Genomic DNA, 24,305 nt, shown 5'->3' on the forward strand with positions numbered 1-24,305 from the left:
CTGATAAGTCACCAGAGGCGGGATCCCCTTTACACTAAAGAGGGGAAGTTGTTGCCTGGCAGCAAAGAGCCAAATTGTATTTCCTAATACAAACGTTAAAGATCTTATCTTTGTGAAGTTTTATTCTCCTGACTCAGACTGCTCCAGGGCGGGTGGGAAGAACGCTGAGCTGGCTGTGGCAGGGGCTTCAGGGGTTCGGAGCATAGTCCTTTATACCTGGCTGTGGGCCGATCGCCAATCGGGGCGCATACCAAGGTGTCCCGTTCGATCCCTGGTCAGGGCACGTATGGGAGGCAACTGACTGATGTTTCTCTCTCATGTCAATGTCTCTCTGTCTTTCTTTCTCTCCCCCCCTACCCACCCCTTCATTTCTAATATCAATACACATATCCTGGGGTGAGGATTACAAAAAAAAAAAACCAAACCCAAAATGCTGAGACAGCTCAGCTGTGGACTGGGGCACAAAACCCCAAAGCTCTGATCTTCGGGTCCAGGAGCATCTCCGCCCTTCCTACCCGCGGACTTTAATGTAGATAACCTTTTCGAAGACCGGTGCGGTGCTGTGCCACTGGGCCTGCGCAGTGGGAAGCTCAGCAGCCCTTACCTTGGAGCTTCTCCTCCCCTTGAGCATCTCTAGTGGCCAAACTGACTGCACCACCCCCGTGCGGGGTGGAGCTGAGCTCCGAGTCAGGCAAGGTGGCCGGGTACTGCGTGGGAAGAGGGGCTCCCCTTCGGCTCCACAAGGTCTGTGCTGCTCCCACCGCCATGGTTGGCGACAGGCAGCCCCAGACTTTTTGTAACCAACTTCTGGACACTTACAGTGCTTGCATCTGGTGTTTAAATCAAGTACATCAGTAACCACGTTGGCTTTTTATTTCAATAACAAGACTTTCTGGATGAAAGAAGCAGTAAGTCTGTTGATTTTTATTTTGGTGTAAGTTTTTATCTCCTGTGACTTAGCATTTTGAGTAACATTGGGCAACTTCTTAGGCAACAGCTTTGAAAGAATAACCTTAAATAATTTTAGGTAGAATATTTGAATATTTTATTTTCATTAGTTAACAGACTAGAACTTTCTACATTATTAAAGCAAGAGTTTCTTTGAAGGAAACTATGTATTCAGAGTCGAATAAATGGATAGATTGTACCTGCAGCCCAGACTGTCTGTGGCATTCCTGCTGTGGTCCCCAGCCTGGTCTCCGGGGAACGGGTGCGAATACAGTCCACTGAGAACCCCCTTGGACCAGCCATGTTTTGTGCCGTAAGGATAATGCAAAACACCTTGTTTTAGTTATCCTAAATAATCTGTGCTCCTAAATAATCTAAGCCTAAAAACATAGGCTTTTCAACTACCATTGTTCTTTTACATTTTCTTTTCATTTACCTGGTTGCACACATTCAGAAAAGGCCAGTTTTTATTTCTGCTAAGCCTTCCTTTTTATCTATGTGTTTTTCTTTCATCCTTTCTAATCTTAACTCCCCTCCCCTCTTCCCTCATTCTCATTTGCTGTGCTTCTCTGTATTTCTGTTCCTTCTTCCCTGCCCCCTTTTGCTACCAGTTCACTCTCCTCCTGCTCTGTGTTCATTACTTTTCCTGTTCCCTCCCGTTTTTGCGGTTGTTTGGGACGTCTAAGAACTGACCTGATGCACAGGTAAAGCCAGGCAAGCAGGACAGAGGGCCGAGGGGCTGCTCAGAGTGGTTCTAACTGCACACACAGAACCGGCACTAGATGGGAATTAAATTGAGGGCTAGAGGGTGGTGCTGGGGCCATACCAGCATCACTGAGGAACTGCTGCAGTTGGGGGTAGCATGGGGCAGGCCCAGAGCCAGGAGCCAATGCAGGGTCTGTCCAGGGGGCTGCACAGCGGTGCTTCCTGACCCCAGCTCATCCCAAACTCAGTGTCCTTGGTGTTTTGTATTTTACAAGATACATTTCTTTTTCTGCAGAATACAAAGTAACAACACAAAACTTACGTACTGTGACAGTCCCATGAGGGAAAGCACCTCTGAGTTCTGAGCATAGTTCCTGACACAAAGTACGAATTTGGTAGATGTTCCTTTTAGTCCAGTTCCCCCCACTTCTTTACCCACTTACTTTGGCCCATGCTCTTCCTCTCCCGTGCCTTCCTCTCTTGAACTAGAAGTCTCGTTCCTCAGACAGATCTTAGTTACAGGCTGTGAGTTTGCTTCGCTCTGGAGCAGGGTGATCTCACCTCGACGGATGGCTGTTGGCACCAGTTCCACACTGACAGGGATCTTCAGTCTGGGGCACCATGAAGGAGGGAATCTTGTCAGGGCCGAAGGCTCAGTCCGGACCCAGCAGGATTGTGAGGGCTTAACGGAGATGGGGCAGCTCAGTGGGGCCATGGCTCAGTCCTGAAGCAGCGCAGCTGAGGCTGCAGGTTGCCCTGGGGTGAGGCAGCCTGGGCGAGGCTCCACCCCACTAAACAGCTTTGCCCCACTTTGCTCTGGAGAGACACCTTCAGGGTTTCATCTTCGCTGTTTCAGCTCCAGCTGGTGTCTTCCGTGGACAGGGAAAGCATGCTCTCTAAGAGAGGGGTGCTAACATACAGAGAGAAGTCCTTGTCCCTGTCCCTGATGGGTCCATCCTCATGCAAATGAGGACTCCTAATCATCACAGTTTGATTGGTCCAAAATGCACTGGCCTTGAATGGTCAGAATGGAGCCTCTGCAATTGGTCAATAAAGATGCTGATGGGGATATAGCTGCACAGCTGCAATGGGATGGGGAAGGTCAGTTCTGTTGGTTGAAATAGGATTCCAGGAACTCCTCCCTAAGGGAGACTCAGGTGCTAGGAACAGGGTGCAGGTGGGCAGTTCAGTGCAGAGGCAGGTGCAGCCCCCTTTCTCCCTGAAGCGCGGTTTGTGTGAGAGGCCTCTGTGCAGAAATGGCTGCTAGGCTCTGCTTTAAAACCTGAGTTCAGTTTTCCACTGGAAGCTCTTCTTAGCTGGTATGTTCTTTTTGCAGATCCACAGTCATAAACTAGATTTTTAAAAAAGATTTATTTATCTTTAGAAGGGAAGAGAAGGAGAGAGGGAGAGAAATATGAATGTATGGTTGCCTCTCATGCGTCCCCCACTGGGAACTGGCCTGCAACCCAGGCATGTGCCCTGGCCAGGAATTGAATCGTGATCTTTTGGTTTGCAGGCCCGCACTCAATCCACCGAGCCACACCAGCCAGGGCGCATAAACTAGATTTTTGAGTGGACTTCCAAATAAGACAAATATATAGTAGCCATGAAAGTAATTAGATGTTTGTGTGCAGATAGGCACATAGATGTGGCTCCTTGATGGCTGAGGCTTTCTTTCTTCCTGTCTCCTAGGTTATGGATAAATATGGGGAGTTTTATGGCAGGGACAGAATTAGTGAGCTGCTCGGCATGGACAAAGCGGCTCTGGACTTCAGCGATGCCCGGGAGAAGAAGAAGCCGAAGAAAGACAGCTCCCTCTCAGCCGTGTGAGTGTCACCCTGCCCTGTCCCCGGTGAAAGGAGAAACAGTCGAGCAGTCTGGACTTGCAGGGGCCCCGGGTCCCTTCTTCAGGGTCAGTGGAACAGGGAAGAGAGACATGCAGGGTGGGCATAGCGTCCACCCTATACCCCTGGCTATCTTGAGCTGTGGAATGACTGGCTTCTTTTCTATTAATTTTTGAAGATTCCTATTTTGTTATTTACATAAGGCAAAAAAGTGTTCTTAATTGAATTTGCCTTTACTGTCTTTAAATGCCACTTAAGTCAAAGTAAAACATGCAAAAGTACAATATACCACTTTATTTTCTGATACTTCTTTGTTTGAAAAGAAGTTAATTTTCATAAGTTTTTAAAAAGGGAACAATGTAGCCCTTTCAATAGAAAGGTGCAAAGTTCATTCTGTTTAATTATGTTATTGTATTTTATTTAAATAGAAAAGACTTTGTATATCAGAAATATTCTACTGTATCATTGTTTGGGAAGTTCACTTGAAAATTAAGTACTTTTAATATAATTCTTGCATGAAATAATAATATATTACAATGTGCTATGAAGATGTCAACCAGCTGAATTGAATTCACGAGAAATTGATTTACACATCCACACATACACACACGTATATTGTGAGTGCACACATGTAAATGAGGTCTGTCCAGAAGATGTCCAGGCCTGTAATGTGAAAAGTAGAGATATTTATTGAAGAAGATACAAGATACAAGAAACATTATACATAGGACAATGTTGCCTCAGTCCCCTTCAGAGTAGGCATGTTGGGACCTCACACAGTTCTCCCAATCTCCATCAGCTGCCCCGTCGTATTTTCCTGAATCTCATCAATGGTCTGAAGTCTCTTCCCTTTCAAAGGTGATTTTACTTTTGGGAAAAGCCACAAGTTGCCGGGTGCCAAATCTGGGCTGTAGGGGTCTGAATCACCTGGATGATTCGATGTTTCTTCAAAAACCTCTGCACAAAACATAATGCATGAGCAGGCACATTGTTGTAATGAAGCTGCCAATCACCAGCTGCTCATAGCTGCAGTTTTCTGAATCATCCGAATGGTTTCCATGGGGGAATGTTCAAGCTTAATGCAAAATTTGATGCAGATTCATTGCTGGACTCTCTCAGTCATTTTGAATGTGATGGCCACACAGGGCACATGCTCACTCAATGGTGTCTACTGTCCCTACTGACTAGTGCAGTGAAGTCATCATTGTTCACGCATGTGCATTCCGGTCCCCTCTCCTTGGCTGCCAGGTTCCATCCATGTGGTATAAACAGTTCTCTTTATGTTAACAATGGCTGGACTTTTCCCAGACAGACACTGCATGTGTAGGTGTGTGTGTGTGCAGCAAATTGAAGCATCTGGAATAAATGTAAAACATCCATGCTTTTAAAAATATAGCTCTGCCCTGGCTGACGTGGCTCAGTGGATTGAGTGTGGGCTGCGAACCTGAGGGTCGCCGGTTCGATTCCCGGTCAGGGCACATGCCTGGGTTGTGGGCCAGGTCCCCAGTGGGGCGCATTTGAGAGGCAACCGCACATTGATATTTCTCTTTCTCCTTCACTTTCCCTCTCTCTAAAAATAAATAAATAAATAAACAAACAAACAAACAAAATCGTGTGTGTGTGTGTGTGTGTGTGTGTGTAACTTCTTATTGTAGCCACTTAAGGATTTGGAAGAATCGTAACAGTTACCTTCCCTAATTAAACCACATGAGACTTTCTTATCTGAGTGTTTATGGTCTCAATCAGATAGCGATGTGATGATTATTTTGAAAGGATGGGTATTTGAGGTTCTATAGAGCAGTTATTTTGTCTTAGGTAAATATTTTAGCAAGCATTAAAAATTTTTGACCGACGTATCTCATCAGTCATATATTTTTTATTTTTCTGGAAAATTGTTAGAGCTACTTGGGTCATTAAAATAACATGTACCCTGTTAAAAAGTAGTGAGATAGGCACATATCCGACAACTGAATTTAGATCCAAAATATTTCTTGGACCCTTTAAGAAAACAAATGTGGCACCTAAAAGAGGGTCAAACAGGTAAAAGGCACAATAGGTAAAAGGCGGCACTTCTCAGGAGCGAGGCCCCTGGGCTGGAAGGGGGGGCCTTCCAGCAGCGTTGGAACAAGGACTCGGCGTGAGTGGGCAGATCTTCCTGCTAACACGTAGAATTAAATAATTTTACTAAATTACATGTTTCTCATAGTCACATTTGTGACTCTAGAAAATAAGTTAGAAAAAAATCAAAAGGAAGTTTAGATTGTTTTTTTTACTGTGAACAAAAGTTCTAAATTGGTGGGATTTTCCACTCTTTTACACAGTAAATGTTTGCAAGTTTGACCTCTAGCAGGGTACCAAGAAATGAACGTAACATTTATTGACACCTTTACCTATGGCTAATGAAATTAGAAGCACAAAGATCTAGTAAATGATGTACATTGCCAGGAAAATATTTACAGGTACTGTTCTCTTATAAAAATGTTTAGAAAGATCAAATTTTAGAAGATTATCCGGCTCCCTATGAATATTATCTCCATGGAGCAGTTGGGTACAGGAAGAGCCATATATCTGCTTGTATCATTCAGTTATGAACCGAGTAGATGGAGCTTGGTGTGTACACATCTGAACAGGTGGCCAGCTTGTCTCGTGTGCACAGAATGGCTGCAGCAGCCAGAGAGCTGGTGTGCTTCACATATCCCGGAACCACCCAGCAGAGCTCCAAGCTTCTGGCTGATAGCTGTCTTTGCCCTGGGGCCCAGGAAAAGCCCCACTCTGATGGGCCAGCTTGGCCACCCCATTCCCACTCAAACAGCCTCACCACCGCACCCACCTCACAGTGTCACCATGCACCTCGGAGAGGATGTGCTGCTCGGTGATGTGGAGAGCAAACTTGTCACCCTAATGTGTGGTAGGGACAGACAGTTATTAATCACAAGAATAATTTTTAGATTGGAGCACAGATCTGCCACAGGGAGCTGCGGCTTCCTGGTGTGAACCTTTCTTTGTTGTAGGTTGTTTTCATGGAGAACAGGCATGCTGGCTTGCTGACTGCCCTGTTATTTATTGTCTTATCGTCTCCTCCTTTTTAACTTAAGAAATGCTATTCTTTTTTAAGATTGTGTTTATTTATTTTTAGAGAGAAGGAAGGGAAGGAGAAAGCAAGAGAGAGAAACATCAATGTGTGGTTGCCTCTCATGCACCCTCTCCTGGCCCACAACCCAGGCGTGTGCCCTGACTGGGAATCGAACCAGCGACCCTTTGCTTCGCAGGCCAGTGCTCACTCCACTGAGTCGCACCAGCCAGGGCCAAGAAAAGCTATTCATATAGTAAAACCCATTGTACATATTCATGGAACTTTAAAAATGCTATTTAATAATACAATCAATTATAGTTCAAAGACAACTTTTCTTACAGTAGAAAATCCTAGGCTAAAGTAAATTAAACCTTAACCATTGGGGGAAATGTCTCCCAAGGAGTCAGCTGTGATTAGCGAGTGCTTATTCTAGCACTTACAATTTAAGATTAGCCTCATTAAACTAAATGATTAAAGAAGTAATTAAAGACTAAAACAGAGAAGCCCTTTAGAAAAAAATACTAATATAATTCTATAGTCTCTTGTATCATCTATCATATCTTTTACCAGGAATGTTGCCCATAATCAGTGTGGCAAGTTCTAAAAAAAAAATGAAAATTTAAAAGTATGTTTTAATATGCATGTATTTTATTCTGCAAAGACCATGAATAATTATGTTAAGATTTATTCTTTTCATGTGTTTGTTGAGATTTTTAGTATGGAAATCATGTGCTTGGTATTGGGGAGCTCACAGATGATCAACAACGAAGGCAGGAATACACAGACACACTCCCCTGAAGCTAGGAAACTGCTGGGGCCACAGTGAAGGGGGGGCGTCTGCAAAGTGCTGTAGGGACAGGGGACAGGTCAGTTCCTTCCTGGGTAGTGTCCACCCAAGGCTTCTGACAACAAAAGGCAGCAAAACCAAAATGAAAAAACCCTTTCACTGGTAAAGTGAGTGTAGCCGTAACGTAACTGTGGGTGTCGGTGCAGGTTTTGATTAATCAGCGTAAAAACCATCCCATTGGGGTGTAGGTATAAACGTATGGTGCCAGTCGGTGTGGACACTGGGGGCGCACGTTAGCTGATGTTGGGCAGCTTCCTGGTGTGACCGTCACCCACGCGTGAGTTGACCTTGTATTTAATGCAGGGAAACAGGTGAAAAAGGAAGGACTTCTCTTAAATAATAGACAATGGAAGGTGGTGATGTTTTGTTTTTTTGTTTTCGGAAAGCCCTCCAGAGCCTCCAAACTCAGGGACACACTGCCTGGGGAGCTCCCTCCCCTCCAGGGCCCTGGGAGAGAGCCCGGGCCCTGGGGTGGCACTGTTTTCTCCCGGAAGGTCTGGAGTTGGCCCCATGGGCATTTCTACAGCTTCTCCTCCTTTGCCATTGCAGGCTGAACTCCATTGACGTGAAGTATCAGATGTGGAAGCTCGGAGTGGTCTTCACAGACAACGTAAGCCCCTCCCTCCGCCAGGCCCTGTGCTCTCACCTCTGAGGCTGCTGTGCCTGCAGGCCGGAGGATGCTAAGCTACTCACTCACGCTATTCAAAATTGGCCCATGTAGTGGGGAACCCAGGGTAGGGAGACCTAGGGGAATAAATGGCTGATCAGCCCTTCTCTCCTTCCATTTCTCTCAACAGCTGAAAGATTAAAACAAGGATTTTTGTACACAAAAATAGAACCAAGATGAAAATTCATGCCTATTTTCATTTAGGTTTTAGTGGGCAATGGCACATGTCTCGCTTTGCACGTTAAAAAGAACATTCTAAACACATAAAGAACGTAACGTTAATTGCAATAGATATTAGTTTCTTCCAAAATAAAGAATCAAGTTATTGTGTTGATCTTCCATTTATCTGAGAGCCTCAAAGCCTGTGCGCTCGACGTAGTTTCGCTTCATACCCAATACACTGAGAAAGCCACTTGTCACGGCCCCTGTCCTGGCCTGCTCCTGTATCATTAGTTTTGATCCTTAGAATTTTCAGTTTGAATAATTGTAACCGTCAGTTGTTTGTCCCTGTTTGCTGGCTGTGGAAAGTCACTGGAGAGAATCATGAGATTTGGCTGAACAGGTCAACCAGGAATGTTCCTTGCAGATGTCAGCCCACCCGCTCCTGCCCCTCTCAGCCCTCTCACAGGCCTCCCTCTCACAGGCCTCCCACTCCCAGAACAGAAAGGCCCTCCCTGCCCCCACCTCCTACTGCTCTGCCTGCTGCCTTCTCCCTCACACAGCGCACAGCACATTTAGTCTTCGAGTCTCTCTCTGATTTTAGCATTGACTTTTAGAGTGGACACAAGTTCCATTTCTCCCGAAACTGGTGACACCAGTTTTTCCCGCCTCCACCCTCCACCCCACCCAGCCACTAGCCCAGGATCTTAGAGAACTGTCCTGAGAGCTCAAACCCAGAGAACTGCCACCTGTTAGTAAGGGGCCCTGCAGCCGATTCCTTCTCTAACAGCCGAAGCAGCTCCCTGAGTAGAAAGGGAACCCGGCCCCATGACTGGAATTCTGTGCCTGTGGAGTCCGAGGAGATGGCGTGAAGGGCAGTCGCAGTGGAGCGCAGTCCCACAGCGTGGCGCTTCCAGGTTCTGTGTCCTGACGCACGTGTGTCTTGTCTCCACAGTCCTTCCTCTACCTCGCCTGGTACATGACCATGTCCGTTCTTGGACACTACAACAACTTCTTCTTTGCTGCTCACCTTCTCGACATTGCTATGGGGTTCAAGACGCTGAGAACCATCTTGTCATCGGTAACTCACAATGGCAAGCAGGTAAGAGGTGATCTTACCTTTTTTCTCTTGCAAAACTGAACGGCAACAATAGGCCAACAAAAGTAAGACCAGACCTCATGATAATGATGCTGTTTAATTTTTAAAGATTTTTTTGAACAGAGGCTCTGCATTGTTTCTCTTATAAACCAGGAGGACTGGTAGTGTGAGCATCACCTAGACCTGCCTTTGAGTCTCAGTGACTGACTTGCAATGTGACTCCCTATAAATTATTTAACTTCTTTTAAAAGATTTTATGTATTTTTAGAGAGAGGGAAAGGGAGAAAGAGAGGGAAAGAATCATTAATGTGCAGTTGTCTCTTGAGCGCCCTTATGGGGAACGTGGCCTGCAACCCAGGTCCATCCAGTGACCCTTTGGTTCGCAGGCCAGCGCTCAGTCTGCTGAGCCACACCAGCCAGGATTTATTTAGTATTTTTCCATCTCAACTCCCTCGTTGTGTAAAATGAACACAGTAAGAGTTCTACCTCACAGGGCTTTTCTCAAAATTAAATAAAAACACCAATGTGGAGGTTTTAATACAGGCCCTGGCACACGACAAGCGCTCCGGAGGGGCTGGTTTGCTCCCTGTGGGAGTGCGGGGCACCCAGGTGCACTGCAGCGCCCTGGTGCAGTGGGGGTGCTGGCGAGGGGACGTGGATGCTGTGTTCCTAATTCAGTTACGTTGATTAGAACTGGATGCTCCTGTGATCTTTTCTCCACTCTTAACTTGGACAAAAAGAACAGGGATGGGAAGTGAACATTTTAAGCTGCTTATTAATATTATTACCTATCAGCTTAGCTAGGGAGTTAGAGTTTGTTCTACCCAGCTACAGTACGCATTTATCAGCCAACTAGATAGGCGCGTTGGGGACTCGAGGTCTGAGGACCTCGAGGAGAAGGTCCTCGAGGAGAAGTGGTCTGAGGACTCGAGGAGAACAAGTCCCCAGGGCGCCGGGCAGGCCCCGCCTTGCCTGGGTCCCTCCCCCTCCTGCGGGGCATCCAGGCTCGCGCTGCACCGGCCACCCCCTCCCACACGGACGCCATGCAGGTCGTGTTTCTGATGCGAGGCCAATGTCACCCTGCCTTGCAGCTTGTGTTAACCGTCGGCTTGTTAGCTGTTGTCGTGTACCTCTACACTGTTGTGGCATTCAACTTCTTCCGGAAATTTTACAATAAAAGTGAAGACGGCGACACCCCGGACATGAAGTGTGACGATATGCTCACGGTAAGTCCGTGCCGTGTGGCCTCGCAGGAGTGGAAAGTGCGTCTGCCCCTGAAGGTGAGCAGTTTGTGCGGTTCCTCAGTAGCAGGGCAGGATAGGAAGCAGGGACCCAGTTTCACTCCTCGAGGAACAAGAAGGGCCGTTTCTGCACGTTTGCCTACACGCGGCCCAGTGACGGTGGGTGGATCCCTGCACGTGGCCTGTGGCCTGAGCAGGGACACCCCATGAACCGTGTGCGCCTGTGTTCCGGGACAGCAGGTGAAGTTACATCTGAAGAGAACATTTTGAAGCTCAAACATTTAGTTACTTGTTCATCTGAGCAACTTTAACTGGAGTTGATAAAGTCCAAAAATACGTATTTTAATAGAATTCTTAGTTTTTGCTTTTGTATTCAGTGCCCTGGCCGAGATTACCTTCCCAGTCTCAGTCTGCAAATGAACAGGTGTCAGAGCTTTCACGTTTCTCCATCACTGCGGTCTAGGCTGCCCCTCCCATGCTGGCCCATTGGAGCTGACCGCAGAGGAGATCTGAGGGCAGGAGGGAAGCTCGGCCAAGCCCACAGCGGCAGGGTGCCTGCAGTGGCACCTCCTTCCTGAGCGCCGGTCGTGACACCCTCATAATTGGGGTCAGTGCTGTTAGCACTGAGACTGACACAGTCATGCCAAAATTACTCTACCAAAAAGTAATATCCCAAAGGAGCAATGAGAACTAACATTCTAAACACCAGTCACTAAGGCAGCTTTTGTACCAGAGAATCCCAGATCAGTGGAACGGAACAGAGAGTCGAGAAATAGATTCAGATGCACAAGGAAATTAAAAATATGATCATGAAATGAAAAATAATCATATTGCTACCATAGATACACCATTTGCGGAAAATTGATAAAAGTGAATCAACCTAGTTCTTTACATCAAAGTAAGTTCTGAATGGAACAAATACTTTAATGCAGAAAAAAGGAAACAATAAAAGTGAGAACAGAATTTGACCTTTGAAATAATTACAGTAATAGTAACAATTTTTAAGCAGGGAAAGGCCTTTTTGGAGCATGACAAAACCTTAGGACCCATGAAAGAATAAAAAATTTCTTTGAGAAGGAACAGCTGTGAGTAACATCTCAGACAAATGGCAACCAAGGAAGAATATAGGTAACACTTTAGCAGAGGGCGGGTGGCCTCAGTTCACAGAGTCCTTGTCGCACCACTAAGAAATAAACAAGCCTTTTGAAAAAGGAACAAATGTAGGAGCAGGCAACTCACAGCGAGTAATCAGCCAGCTCATGGCTATGCAGAGGTGCTCAACCTCTGTTACAATTAGAGAAACAAAAATCCAAACTTTGACCTGTCAGGTTTGTAAAGATTCAAGTTGGATAATACCTAGGGCTGTTGAGTTGGCGGGAAAACCTAGCTGTTTCATGACTACTTGTTGGAAATTTAAATGAACAATTTTAGAGGACTCTTATAGTGTCTGTCAGATTTTAAGCATGCTTACCTGTTCACCTGTCAGGTTCCACTGCTCACACTTGACCTACATGCATGTCACACACACCTCTCTGTGTTCAAGGGTGTGAGCAGCCGTCACAGATTATCAACAGAGTCCTGATTGGATCAGTCATGCAAATCCCTAGAATGGGAAAGCATGCAGCTATTTTGAAGTGAAACAAACCATCACATTATATTTGAGTGGAGCGGGGAAGGAGCCAGACCCAGAATGGCACCATGACAGCATGCGGACTGTGGAAGACCAGTACGCACGCACACGTGCGGCAGCGTGTGTGGTGGACACGCTAAAAGTACTCACAGGTTTTCTGGAAGGAAACATAAAAAACTGTTAAGAAGGGTCCCTACAGGGATGAGGGCACCAGTCGGGGAGAGCCAGGACTTGTCTCTCTAGCAGCGACCTCTACCAGAGTCCCTGACTGCCACCCCTCTGGCTCCCCCCCCCCACCCACTGCAGGCCCAGGGGGAGGAGGCATCACAGGCCCTTCATCTCTCTTCTGTGAACTGCCTTAACTGCCCTGTCTGCCCGTGACTGGTGGCCTAGCGACGGGTAGCCAGCAGCTACCAGTGGAGGACAGTGGGGGCACAGTGGGAGGTGGGGTAGGGGAGGCCGGGGGGGGGGGGTGACGAGGCATGAACAAGGGGCAGGTCGTACTCTGCAGGTGGTTTCTCTCTTCCAGGAGAGAAACCTGGTGGTTCTAAGTGTCACAATCCCTGGGCCTCCATCAGAAGGCTGTGCTGAAGCCACACTGTCCCCGAGGGTGTGGTGCTCAATGACTTGTTTGAGACTGGAGGGAAGTCAGGATGATTTCAGGTGGTGGAAGTCTGGGCCTGTGACAGGTGTAGGGAGTGGTCTGCTGCCCACCATGGGAGGCCACTTGCTGGGCCCTGGGCTGGTCCTTCGTCAGGAGTCGCAGCTCACTGTTGTCCTCGTGGTGTGCTTCGTTTCCACGGATTTCATCCGTTTGAGGAACCATGTGTTGTTGAAGCAGAGGTGGGCCAGAAAGATGGCTGCTCCCGGGCTGACTTTACCAGATTACCTGGGCGGTGAGGAGAGGAGAAGGGGGGCCACTGATGCCTCAGCTGCGGGCCCAGTACTGAGCTAGGGCCTGGGGTTTGTTCTGGTGCAGGGTGTCTGTCCTTGGGGGCAACCTGCCGCTGCCCAGCTTTGTGGGCGCTGATGTCTCTACAGGGCACGAGAAACGTGCCCTCCGGCCATCGGCCAGGGCGGGGCTGGCCGCACTGTCAGTGGGCAGCTGAGATGTTCCTCAGAAGCAAGAGAACTCAGGTGCGAGACATCAGCAGCATCTCACAGCTGTGCACTGGGTGGGCAGGTCAGCGCACCGGCCTGGCCACTCGCAGCTGACTGCAAAGCAGAGCATCAGTAGCCACAGGGCCTGGGTTCACCTTGACAGTGTCAGGTCCCACAACCCCCCATTTTGAGAGTTTTTTTTTCAATTATAGTTTGTATTCAGTATCACTTTGTGTTATGTTCCGGTGTACAGCATAGTGGTTAGATAATCATGTACTTTACAGAGTGTTTTCCCCAATATTTCCAGCACCCGCCTGGCCGCATACCTAGTTGTAAAGTTATGGACTGTACTCCCTGTGCTGAACTTTTGTCCCCATGACTATTCCGTAACTGTCAATTGTGCTTCTGGATCCCTCCATCCTTTCACTCCAGCCTCCAGCCTCCCTGCCCCTGTCTCTGGCAGCCATCCCTGTTCTCTGCATCTGTGCCTCCGTTTCTGTTTTAGTTCTTTTATTTTGCTCTGTAGATTCCATATATAAGCGAAATTATATGATATTTGTCTTTGTGTGACTTATTTCACTCACCACTTTTTTTCATTCCATTTGCACGAAATGTTTATCTCCATCTCCTTACTTTCAGTCTCTTTGTCTTTTGTTCTGAAGTGAGTTTCTCATAGGCTTGTGTCTGCATCTTGTTTGATTGGAGCCTTTAATGTGTTCACATTTAAAGTGATTATTAATAGATGGCTGTTTTTGCCATTTTATTACACATATTTATGCTCCTTTTTTTGTTCTTTCTTCTTAAAGAAGCCCATTCGACACTCCTTGCACATCTGGTTTGGTGGTGAGAGACTCCTTTTGCTCTCCTTGTCTGGGAAGTTCCTTGTCTCCCCCCATTTTAAATGATAGCCTTGCTGGGCGGAGTAGTCTGGGTGTAGTGCACCCTATTTTTGCATCTTATTAATGCCTGCGCAGTAGGTTTTGGAAAGTCAACCACATTGGAACTATTACTGGTCACTTACCGTTGTACTCACAAAATTAGAGGCCAGAAGCGTGAGAAGTGGCTGGTGTCATTTCTTTAATTCAATTCTCAGAAGCGTACCCTCTCTTCACGCCGGTCCCCTTTGGATTCTCTCTCGCAGGCAAAGCCCAGTCCACTCACTGAGCTGGGCTATCCTCACTCGCATCACCTTGCATCCCGGAGTGTTGAGTTGTCCTTGTTTCAGGCTGTTTCATGGGGCCTGAAGGGACCTTGCAAATTTCTGCAGCAATGGATTCACCCTGCAGCTTTCCATGCCTTACAGCAGGTGGCGCTGTCGCCGCAGTTTCACAGACTTCTTTTCTTCCTTTCCTTCCTTGCTTAGTTGTTTAGGGTCGGAGTGTTTTGAGCCTGGGAATCTAATTAAACCGACAATATCCAGGTAGAATTTAAAGCTCATCTGGGGGATGGTAGGAGGAGAAAGTGAAAAATAATCTGAAGTTCTAAAGCCCCAAACAAAAGCATATGGTGGCTGGAGAGCCTTAGAGACTGACTGAGCGTACGTAAGGGGCGTCCACCTCCAAAGGGGGTTCTCACCTCCCCTCCTTCTGTCCGGAGGAGTCACCAGGGCAGCTCCCCAGTCGACCTGGGCCGGGACCAGATGCTGCCGGGAAGATCCCAGGGCCTTCGTCTTGGGAAGAAGCTTCCCAGGCGGCTGAGACAGAAGGTGCTGTCCCATAATCATTCCCAGTCTCTTCGGTTACGCTGCCTCCCAGCAAGCGTCTGACTGTGCAGCCCCTTCCCCTCACTCTCAGTCTCTGCGTCTCTTCCATCCTTTTTCAGAGATAAGACCCTATAAAAATCCTCCGACCTATCGGAAACTGGCCATTTTCCTGTTTCCTCAAGGCAGCTGGGGAGCAGCTAAGGAGGGGGCGGGGGAGGCCACAGCCTCCTAATCGGAGGCGTGAATGGCTGCCCTCCGGACCTGTGTAGCGCTAGTCCCCGCCTTTGCTTGTTACCAGACTCTGAACAAAGCCTTCTTCCCGTTCTCCAGCTCCTTTTATTTACTTACTTTTATAGACAGGGGAATGGAGAAATAAAGAAAGGGAGAGAAACATCAGTGTGTGGTTGCCTCATATGCGCCCCCTACTGGGGACCTGACCAGCAACCCAGGCACATGCCCTGACTGGGAATTAAACCAGTGACCCTTATGTTTCGAAGGCCCTGTGCTCAGTCCACTGAGCCACACCAGCCAGGGCCCCTTCTGCAGACCTTGTTACCAGGTTTAAGTTGGTTCTAGGAAAAGGAAGGTGGATGGGAGATTTCCATTTTCAAGTGGAATAGTAGCCAATGGCCGGGCCAGCAGCCCCACTGTGGGCAGGCTGTCCACCCACTGAGCTGCGCAGCCTTCTCCCTGTGAGCTCTGGGAGACCCTGCAGTGGAGGTGGGCTGGGGAGTCAGCGCCAAGACCCCACTGGTGAGCGGTGTGCTCGTTCTCTGAACACTGGTGTTGTGCCAACCTCAATAGTCAGGTCCACAAGCCTGCAGCTCTCAGCTCAGCTCAGCCGTCAGCCTGTGTCTGACACACAGTGGGATTCCTCCCTCGAAACCCTTAGTGCTGCCACAGAGTGAAGGTGCGCAGGGACACGGGGTGTGGCCAGGTGAGGCGAGTGGCATGCAGAGGTCTGCAAAGATGACACGTTCACTTGAGCAGTTTAGCTTCACCCCGTGGCCTTTTCTTCAACTTTCCGTCAGAAACTAAAAGTGACTCATTTCTCTTGAGGACAGACTCACATTAACCAGGCTCCTAAGAGTTGGTTGCAGGAGTCAGAATACCAACACCCTGCTTATTAAGAGTCTGTGCAACACGCCCACACGTTCTCTTCCCTATAGCAGCACTGGATGTGGGAAGCCAGATTATAACCCCAAAGAAGTTAGAAGTTAGCAAGAGGAGTCAGCCGGATGGTCCTAGTTGCATACACGCTAGGCAGGACACCCCAGGCCCACTGTGGCTGTTGCTGCAGCAACCTGGTGCCCGTAATGGGGCCTCGGGCAGTGCTGGGCCAGAGCCACAGGGGTCCATACTTTGTCTTCCGCCCAAAGAGGGAACTGCAAGTACAGCCGAGCAGGTGGCCAGGCAGGTAGCTTCTGCTGTGACTTAAGTAAAGACTTGGCAACTGCAATGGTAGTGCTGCCCATTTCCTCTGGCCACAGTTGCATTCCTCTGAAGACAGGTTTGAAGAAAAACACAGCACCGCCATTTTCCTTAATAAGAAATGTGTACAGTGAGAACAATCCCAACAGCACCCAAGAGTGTGCCCTGAAACTGAGACCCCCCACAGGCTCACTGCTAATGACCGACAGCGCTGTAGTAGTGCAGGCACAGCGCTGACACACTAGTGCTCAGTGCTTTTTAAGGTGGCTGTCTTCACGTGTTACTTCCAGAGTCTGATTCGGTTGGTGTTACAGGGAATCTGAGTGTTCAGGTCTCCGGGAGGCCTGGGCCTGGAGTCAGATCCTCTGTGGGCGGGACCCCATCCAGCTCAGAGCAGGGGGCAGCGCACAGGGGCTGAGCTGCCCCACGACCCTCGTTGTCCACTGCATGCCCGGCAGACAAGCCTCTTTTCCGAGTGACATAATCTTTATTGATCATGCCTATTAATTCCAGGCATTTGGACTCTCCGTATCTGTCAGCAGGTAGCTGTTAAACCTGAGCGTCTTGCTGTCGCCTTGCTGCCTGCTGTTTGCCCACACTCTGCTCCTTTCAGGTGACCCAAGCCCATGAGGCCAGGAGGCCTGTTCACTCCTCACTGTTCCCGCAGTGACCCACTGGGCTCCTCGTGTGCTGCGCACTCTTAGGCTCTGACGGTCCAGTGGTGACCACAGAGATTCCTGTGGCAACAGAGCTGTTCCTCGTAGCCCAGGACAGATGGGAAGATGCAGAACAGAGAGCTAGGGCACACAGGTCTGGGGTGCAGGAAAGAGACCCAAGGTGGAGGAGAAATTTTGTTAAGGACTTGGCACAGAAATGAGAGTTGAGCCTGAAGCAGGAACTCTCCAGTGGAAGGAAGGTCCTAGAAGAAGAGAGGCCCGAGAATCCAGTCCTGGGCTGGATTAGCTTAGGAGGAGGTTGGCCGGGGGGGCTCCGGAGGGAGGGCCAGAGATGGGGAAGAGAGCAGGGTGGGCAGCTCAGCAAGATCGGCCTTGGGCCTGTGCTCCCTGGTCACCATGAAGGGGGGCGCTCCTGGGAGAGCAGGTGGGTGGCTGTGCTGTGTGGTCAGCGTCCAGAACAGTCTCGGCTCCAGGGAAGGGTGTTTGGTGGAGGGTCTAAAGGGTGAGTAGGAGTTGGACAAGGGCCGAAAAGATATTGCATGAGAAGGAGAACGTGCCAGTGAGGGCCTAGAGTCAGGGACATGGCCCGGAGGAGGTGTGAGTCCAAGACCCTCGACGCTGGGATCGGGACAGCCGCGTGGAGGGAGACGTTCGGCTGCCAGGGAGCCTGAGCCGGAGGGGCCGACTTGTCCTGAGCAGAGACAATCGGATGTGCTGAGCTAGGGGCTCTCAGCCCAGCATGACTTTGCCCCCAGGGCACCCTTGTCAACGTCCGTCCCATTTCAGTTGTCTGCTGGGTGCAGTCCTATTGGTCTCTGGTGGGGAGAACCCAGAGATCCTTCTGGAACACCCTGCAGTGCATGAGACAAAGCCCACAACACGGAACTGTCCAGCTCAAAATAGCAGCAGTACCTGGGAAGGGCTGAGGAGCCCTCCCCAGATCTCCTTGCGGCCCCTTTATCTGCCGTGGGCACCTGCACCTCTGCTCGCTGTGGGCCGCCCCGCGGGCCAGGGAGGGCTCACCCAGCCAGCCGCTGCTGCCCCCTGTCTGCCCTCTCTGTTCCAGGTGGTGGAGTAGGAGAATATTCCGGGATCACATTCATGTAAGACAGACGAGGGAGGGCTCATGTTCCTGAGTCTGGTTCTTCGAGCTCTTTCTAAAAGTTTTCTTGTCACATACTGGGTTCTTACGTGCCCTTTGCTATGTCTGTTATACTTAGAAAAACTGAGCAATGCAATTACATGTACTTTTGTCTTCCTTGACGTGATTTTGAAGGATTGCCTCCTGCCAGATGCTAGTGAGGTGTCAGGTCCGTGGGGTGTGGCAGGTGTGAGCAGGGGCCCTGGACAGTGGAGGGTCTGCATCGCTGTCGCACACACTGAAAGAAGCAGGGAGCCAGAACACAGACCCCAACCCCCTCCCCGGCTTCCAGAGTGAGGGGCAGGTGCTGAGAGCCGGAGACTGTGGGTGTGGGGGTCAGGCCCGCCCCCCAGCACGTGACCTCTCTCCCCCGCAGTGCTACATGTTCCACATGTACGTCGGCGTGCGGGCTGGAGGGGGCATCGGTGACGAGATCGAAGACCCGGCGGGCGATGAGTACGAGATCTACCGCATCATCTTCGACATCACCTTCTTTTTCTTCGTCATTGTCATCCTCCTGGCCATAATACAAGGTAACAGCTCCTCACAGACACAAGAAGAGCTAGAATCTGAGCCACATAGTGTCCCCAACCGTAAGGGAGGGTAAGAGTGTCAAGTGCTTTCTGGGAGAGCCAAATGAAGCTTTTCCCTCAGAATCTCTCCCTTGACATCTGCAGAGGAGGGAACATAAGTGTGGAGTCCCTGGGGGTCCAGGGGGAGGCGGGCCCCGTGACGCCAACGGCTCTGTAACTCCGGAGGGGAGTCAGCAGACCTCTGCGGGCTCTGCCAGGCAGAAGTCATGACAGTGTCTGAGCTGCAGCCATTGGGAAGCTTTTTAAAGAAATGGTGCCCATTCGGTGAGCCCTGGGGGGTGGCTCTGGGACTCACATTTCCCTCACATCTGAGGGAAATGAGCCCTGATGGGTGTCAGTGCCTGGCCCTCGGCACTGCTGAGAGGGGCTGATCGATAGGACCCAGAGCCCTTGAGAGTGACCAAGTGCCACTGGACCCAAGGTCCCATGGGGTGTGGTGGCTTTCCCACTCAGAAAACACTCGTCACCTTCTTCTGCTCGCTCCTTCATGCTGGCTTGAGTGTGATGCGTCTGTAAATGTGATATTATCTCCAAGTTCTACAGGCATGAAGTGATGCTTTTTTTAAGTGAAGTCCACAAATGGCTCAAAGGACTCATAATCCATCCTTTAAGCCGTTTCTGGGCGTCACGGGTCAGCAGTAATCTGCTTCCCGTGCAGGCAGAGCCACGAACACTGGGGAGGCAGCGTGCAGCCCGCTCCCTGAAGGAGGCAGCTGGGGTCTGTAGAGTTTGTTTGTAAGGAGCTTGGGGAAAAATGATTTGAGGCAAATTCCTCCCAGTTAATATGGCCATGCTGGCTTTCCAAATTACCACAGGGAAATCATGTTAGTGGAGTTCTCTGTGCTTCCCAGCACAAGTCTCAGCTGCTGTCTTGCAGCATGAACTCAGTTGTAACATTTGCCAAGTTAACTGAAGGCTTCTCCTTCCTGTCACCTCGTTTTTAACCCCTTCCAGGCAGTGCCGGCCGTGTAACCACAGCCATCTCTGCCCCGGGAGGGGGCGCACCTGCCCTGGCCAGAGCGCCAGACATGCGCTCCCCACAGCCGAGCGCTGCCTGGTGCAGCTGCCCCTTTTCCCTTCCTTGGTGGGGCCTGTGAATGTCATTGTGATTCTCTGGTTGATAGAGATTAAATCGTGTCTTCGTTTAACGCCAGGTTTAATTATCGATGCGTTTGGAGAACTGAGAGACCAGCAGGAACAAGTGAAGGAAGACATGGAGGTCAGTCCCTGCTTCTGACTCACCTGGAGATGCGAGCACCCCTGCCCCACTGCCTCCGTCGTGACCTCTGCGTGTGTGGGGACGGCAGTGTGGCACCTTCAGGTTGCCTGTGCCTGGCCACACACCCAGTGGGGCCGTGTGCTGGGCTGAGAGTTGGGGGCCCTGGGTCCGTGCCGACAGCCGTGTGTTCAGAACAGTGGTGTCCTTGGGAGACAGGGAGCAGGTGACCGCAGAGTGGCCCGGGGACCCTCACAGGAGGGAGCCGTGAGAGCGAGGGTCTGCCTTCCCCTCCGGTGATCAGGGGGCCCCTCCTGAAGGGACCCCAGGCTGAGTCCTGGAGGTCGCAGAGCTCCAGCTCGGAGGGAGGGAGCAGGCTGGTCTGGCAGCCTCCCTGCCTGCCGTCCCACCAAGGGCATCACCGGGGCCCCATCCATGGCGGGTTCTGTGAGAATGTCACCCTCAGAGTTACGTGTGTGGAGACTCAGGAGTTAGGGAGGTGGATGGATGGGATTTTTCTTGGAAGCTTAAGTGGTTTGGGATGAATTCTTACACCCTGGTGGTGGGCTGGGGCGGGGGGGGGGGGAAGGCCCACTCTTGGCAGAAGTTCACGCAGGGCAGTGCCGCAGTCGGACTGACACTGTAACAGGTCACCGTGGTCTGAAACACAGAGGGCCAGCTAGCGAGTGGCAAGACAGGGGTGGGCAGTGGCCATCAGCATTTTCTAGGCAGGAGAGAGTGAGGTTTTTGCTAAGAAAAGCCCTTAAGGAGTTGGCGTGAGGAGACCTGGTAACTGGCCAGGGACAGAGGACAGACTTCAGCTCAAGGAGGGGTGAACCCCAGGTTCCAGGTGAGCCCCCAGGGGTGCAGATCACGGACACCGGAGTGACTGAGGTGACAGAGGAGAGCAGGGCCCCGGAGAGCTCCTCTGTGGGTCCCGGGGAGTGCAGACCTGGCAGCCAAGCGTCAACAGCTGCTGCCAGGGACTGAGACCTTCGAAAACTGTCTTAGTCATCGACTCTGGGCCCTGGGGTCCGGGCTCAGGTGACTAGGCCTCCAGGGTGTGCGAGGGCGTCCGCTGGGCAGGGGGGCTGAGCCCCTGTGGCCACCTGAGGATGAGCCATGGGATGCCCTGAGTCAGCACCTGTGCTGCCCTGACACTGGACGCCAGGCCTGCTGTCCTGGGGCTCCATGGGGAAGGCCCGGCCGGCACTGCTCCGCAGGCCGAGTGCAGAGGGGCACGGTCGGGGCTGGGGCAGAAGCAACAGGTACCCCGTTCCTGGCCCTGGACGTTGTCACTGTGCACGTCCGCTGGTGAACTGTGTGCCCAGCACAGTGCCTAGCACATGGCAGCCCTCTTGGTGTCGGTGAGTGACGCCATCCTCTGGGGAGGTCTCCTGTCCCTTCCCCCTGATCATCAGACTTGGTCCAGTGGGTACCAGGTTTGCAGATTCAGGGGAGAGCACATACAGTCTTACTCAGATCTCCTGACTCGGTGTCACGAGCAGACATGACCTGCGAGCCCGGTGTTCTCGCCTTGGCTGGAGAAAATAAGTAAACACGTGCGCTGCCGCTCAGCCGTCAGTCTGTGCTCTTCCCGCCCTGCCGCTGCTGGCTCCTGCGCAGCTGCACGGTCAGCCCGCAGCCAGGCACAGTGTGGCACAGAGGTCCGTGTGCAGGTGCCGGCAGACTGCCCTGCTGGTCTTTGAATAAATATACTAAGTACACGAAGCGGCTGCTGCCGTAGTGGTGAGCTGTGTCCTTTCGTCCTGCTTTCTGAACTCTGAGATTTCAATATTTCTTTTGTCTTCTAGACCAAGTGCTTCATCTGTGGAATAGGCAATGATTACTTTGACACGGTGCCACACGGCTTTGAAACGCACACCTTACAGGAGCACAACTTGGCCAATTACCTGTGAGTGTGCCCGGATGCCTCTCAGCCTCTCCCCGAGCCCCTCCCCCACCCCAGAATGCAGGCTTCATGCCTGCCCCCCCCCCCCGCCCTGCCCCAAGAGGGGGACTCTGGGCAGGATCCTTCTCCCTCGGGAGCAGGCGCACGGAGGAGAGGAAGCCGGTCTGCAGGGCGAACAGTTCCTTCTAGCACGGGGCCTGGAGGGCGGGCAGGCTGCACAAGAAAGGAGCTCAGCCCTGCAAGAGTGCAGCAGCCATTGCCGGTTGCCATAGGAACCCTCAACTGCTTCTGGGAGACTGGACCTCCCTCCCTCTGAGCACCCAGAGATCTCATAAGTGCCATTAGAAACGTTGAACATTGCTTTAGAAAATGGAAATCTGGCTGTTACTCAGGGCTTGCTCTAACTGAGGTCTGGTAGAATATGACTCTTAGTCAGTGTCTGACCCAGTGTTAACATCAAGCGGAGTAGAGGCAGAGTAGCCAGAGCAGTGGGCCCTGGAGAGCACAGCCCTGCGACCTGGCACTTCAGCTCCCGGCCTTGCAGATGGGCTGTGATCCCTGCCCCGTGAGTGAGTGCCCACGCAGGCCAGGCGGGGCCGCCACTGGCCTGCCCACCGCCCCTGAGGGGTGGCCGTCTGTGTGCACACAGTGTAGCTCCTTTGAAAATGTGTTTTTAAAGAAGGCCAAGCTCTGTCCTTGTGGCATTTATTTTTATTTTGGACCCATTTCTTTGTTCTCACACCAACGTGAACAGTTAACCCACAGCAGGCTCAGGAGTGCAGTCCCACACAGCCCCTTCTGATTCATCTCTCTGTCTCGCAGGTTCTTTCTGATGTATCTCATAAACAAGGACGAGACGGAGCACACAGGACAGGTGGGTGCATGGCGGGCGTGTCCCGAAAGGAGGGTGGAAACGGAGTCCTGCGCTGTGGACCAGACGCGCACATCACACGGGGCTCCTGTCAGGTTGTCATTGCGGCATCTCAACGCAAAGTCGCCGTTCTCCTGGACGAATGTGCAAGGCTCACCCTTGTGGCAAAGGAAAGCTCACATAAAAGTAAACCATTGTTAGTGAAAATGCCGACTTTGGGGTTCGGTCATTACAATGTTCTTGATTTCTTAATCAGATAGAAGATGATTTCAAATGAACTTCAGCCCACAGTTTAATGGGCAGTTTAAGTATTTGCATAGTAAATGTGTTGTTTTTAAACTATCTGAAATTCTTTTTTTAGTTTATTTAATTTAAAAAAATTTTTCAATTGCCGCCGACATACATTATGATACTAATTTCAGGTGTGCACCCCAGGGCTTAGACGTCCCTGCGTGACCTCACACCCGCCTGACCCCACACGTGGCTGTTAGAGTGTCACTGACTGAACTCCCTGTGCTGTACTTCCCACCCCTGTAACTGCTCTGTAACAACCAGTGTGTACTTCTTAACCCCTCACCTTTTCCACCCATCCCCCCCGACCTCCCTCCCGTCTGGCAACTGTCCAAACGTTTTCTTTACCTATGAGTCTGTTTCTGTTTTGCTCATTTGTTCATTTTGTTTTTAGATTCAGTTGTTGATAGATATGTATTTATTGCCATTTTATTGTTCCTATTTTTATCTTTTTTGTGTCCCGTCTTCTTTAACAGAAGACCCTTTAACATTTCATGTAATACTGGTTTGGCAGTGATGAACTCCTTTAGCTTCTTCTTGTCTGGGGAGAACTTTACCTGCCTTTCCATTCTAAATGATGGCTTTGCTGGGCAGAGCAATCTTGGATGTAGGTCCCTGCTTTTCACGATTTTAAACATTTCTTACCAGTCCCTTCTGGCTTGCATATTTCTGTTAAGAAATTAGCCCTGGCTGCTGTAGCTCAGTGGATGGAGCTCGGGCCTGTGAACCAGAGTTGCAGGTTCCATTCCCAGTCAGGCCACATGTCTGGGTTGTGGGCCAGGTCCCCAGTAGGGGGCACTAGAGAGGCAACCACACATTGATGTTTCCCTCCCTTCCTTTCTTCTTCTCTTCCCTTTCCCCTCTCTCTAAAAAAATAAATTAATTAAATTAAAAAAAAAGAAATTAGCTGACAGTTTTATGGTAGCTTCCTTGTAGGTAACTAACTGCTTTTCTCTTGCTTCTTTTGATTTTTAAGACTGTCTTGGTGTGGGCCTGTTTGGGCTCATTTTCCTTGGACACTTTACACTTCCTGGACTTGCCTATTTCCTTCACTGAGTTAGGGAAGTTTTCTGTTATTATTTTTTCAAATAGGTTTTCAGTTTCTTGCTCACTCTCCTGCTTCTGACATCTCCACGATGTGAACGTTGGTATGCTTG

The 24,305-nt window shown here is 50.3% G+C and overlaps 1 protein-coding gene across 1 annotated transcript in view; it reads left to right on the forward strand.

Moving 5' to 3' along the window:
* The window catches only part of RYR2 (ryanodine receptor 2), a 389,249-nt gene that overhangs the window by 361,312 nt on the left and 3,632 nt on the right, over window positions 1-24,305 (forward strand). The window contains exons 95-102 of the mRNA XM_037037343.1: window positions 3,346-3,479; window positions 7,967-8,027; window positions 9,199-9,345; window positions 10,434-10,568; window positions 18,642-18,798; window positions 20,013-20,077; window positions 21,889-21,989; window positions 22,809-22,860. Of these exons, the coding sequence (XP_036893238.1) occupies window positions 3,346-3,479; window positions 7,967-8,027; window positions 9,199-9,345; window positions 10,434-10,568; window positions 18,642-18,798; window positions 20,013-20,077; window positions 21,889-21,989; window positions 22,809-22,860 (852 nt within the window). The remainder of the gene's footprint in view (window positions 1-3,345; window positions 3,480-7,966; window positions 8,028-9,198; window positions 9,346-10,433; window positions 10,569-18,641; window positions 18,799-20,012; window positions 20,078-21,888; window positions 21,990-22,808; window positions 22,861-24,305) is intronic.

This window comes from Sturnira hondurensis, unplaced genomic scaffold (genome assembly GCF_014824575.4).
Source record: "Sturnira hondurensis isolate 20B ecotype Veracruz unplaced genomic scaffold, ASM1482457v3 Scaffold0022977, whole genome shotgun sequence".
NCBI classification, from domain to species: Eukaryota; Metazoa; Chordata; class Mammalia; order Chiroptera; family Phyllostomidae; genus Sturnira; species Sturnira hondurensis.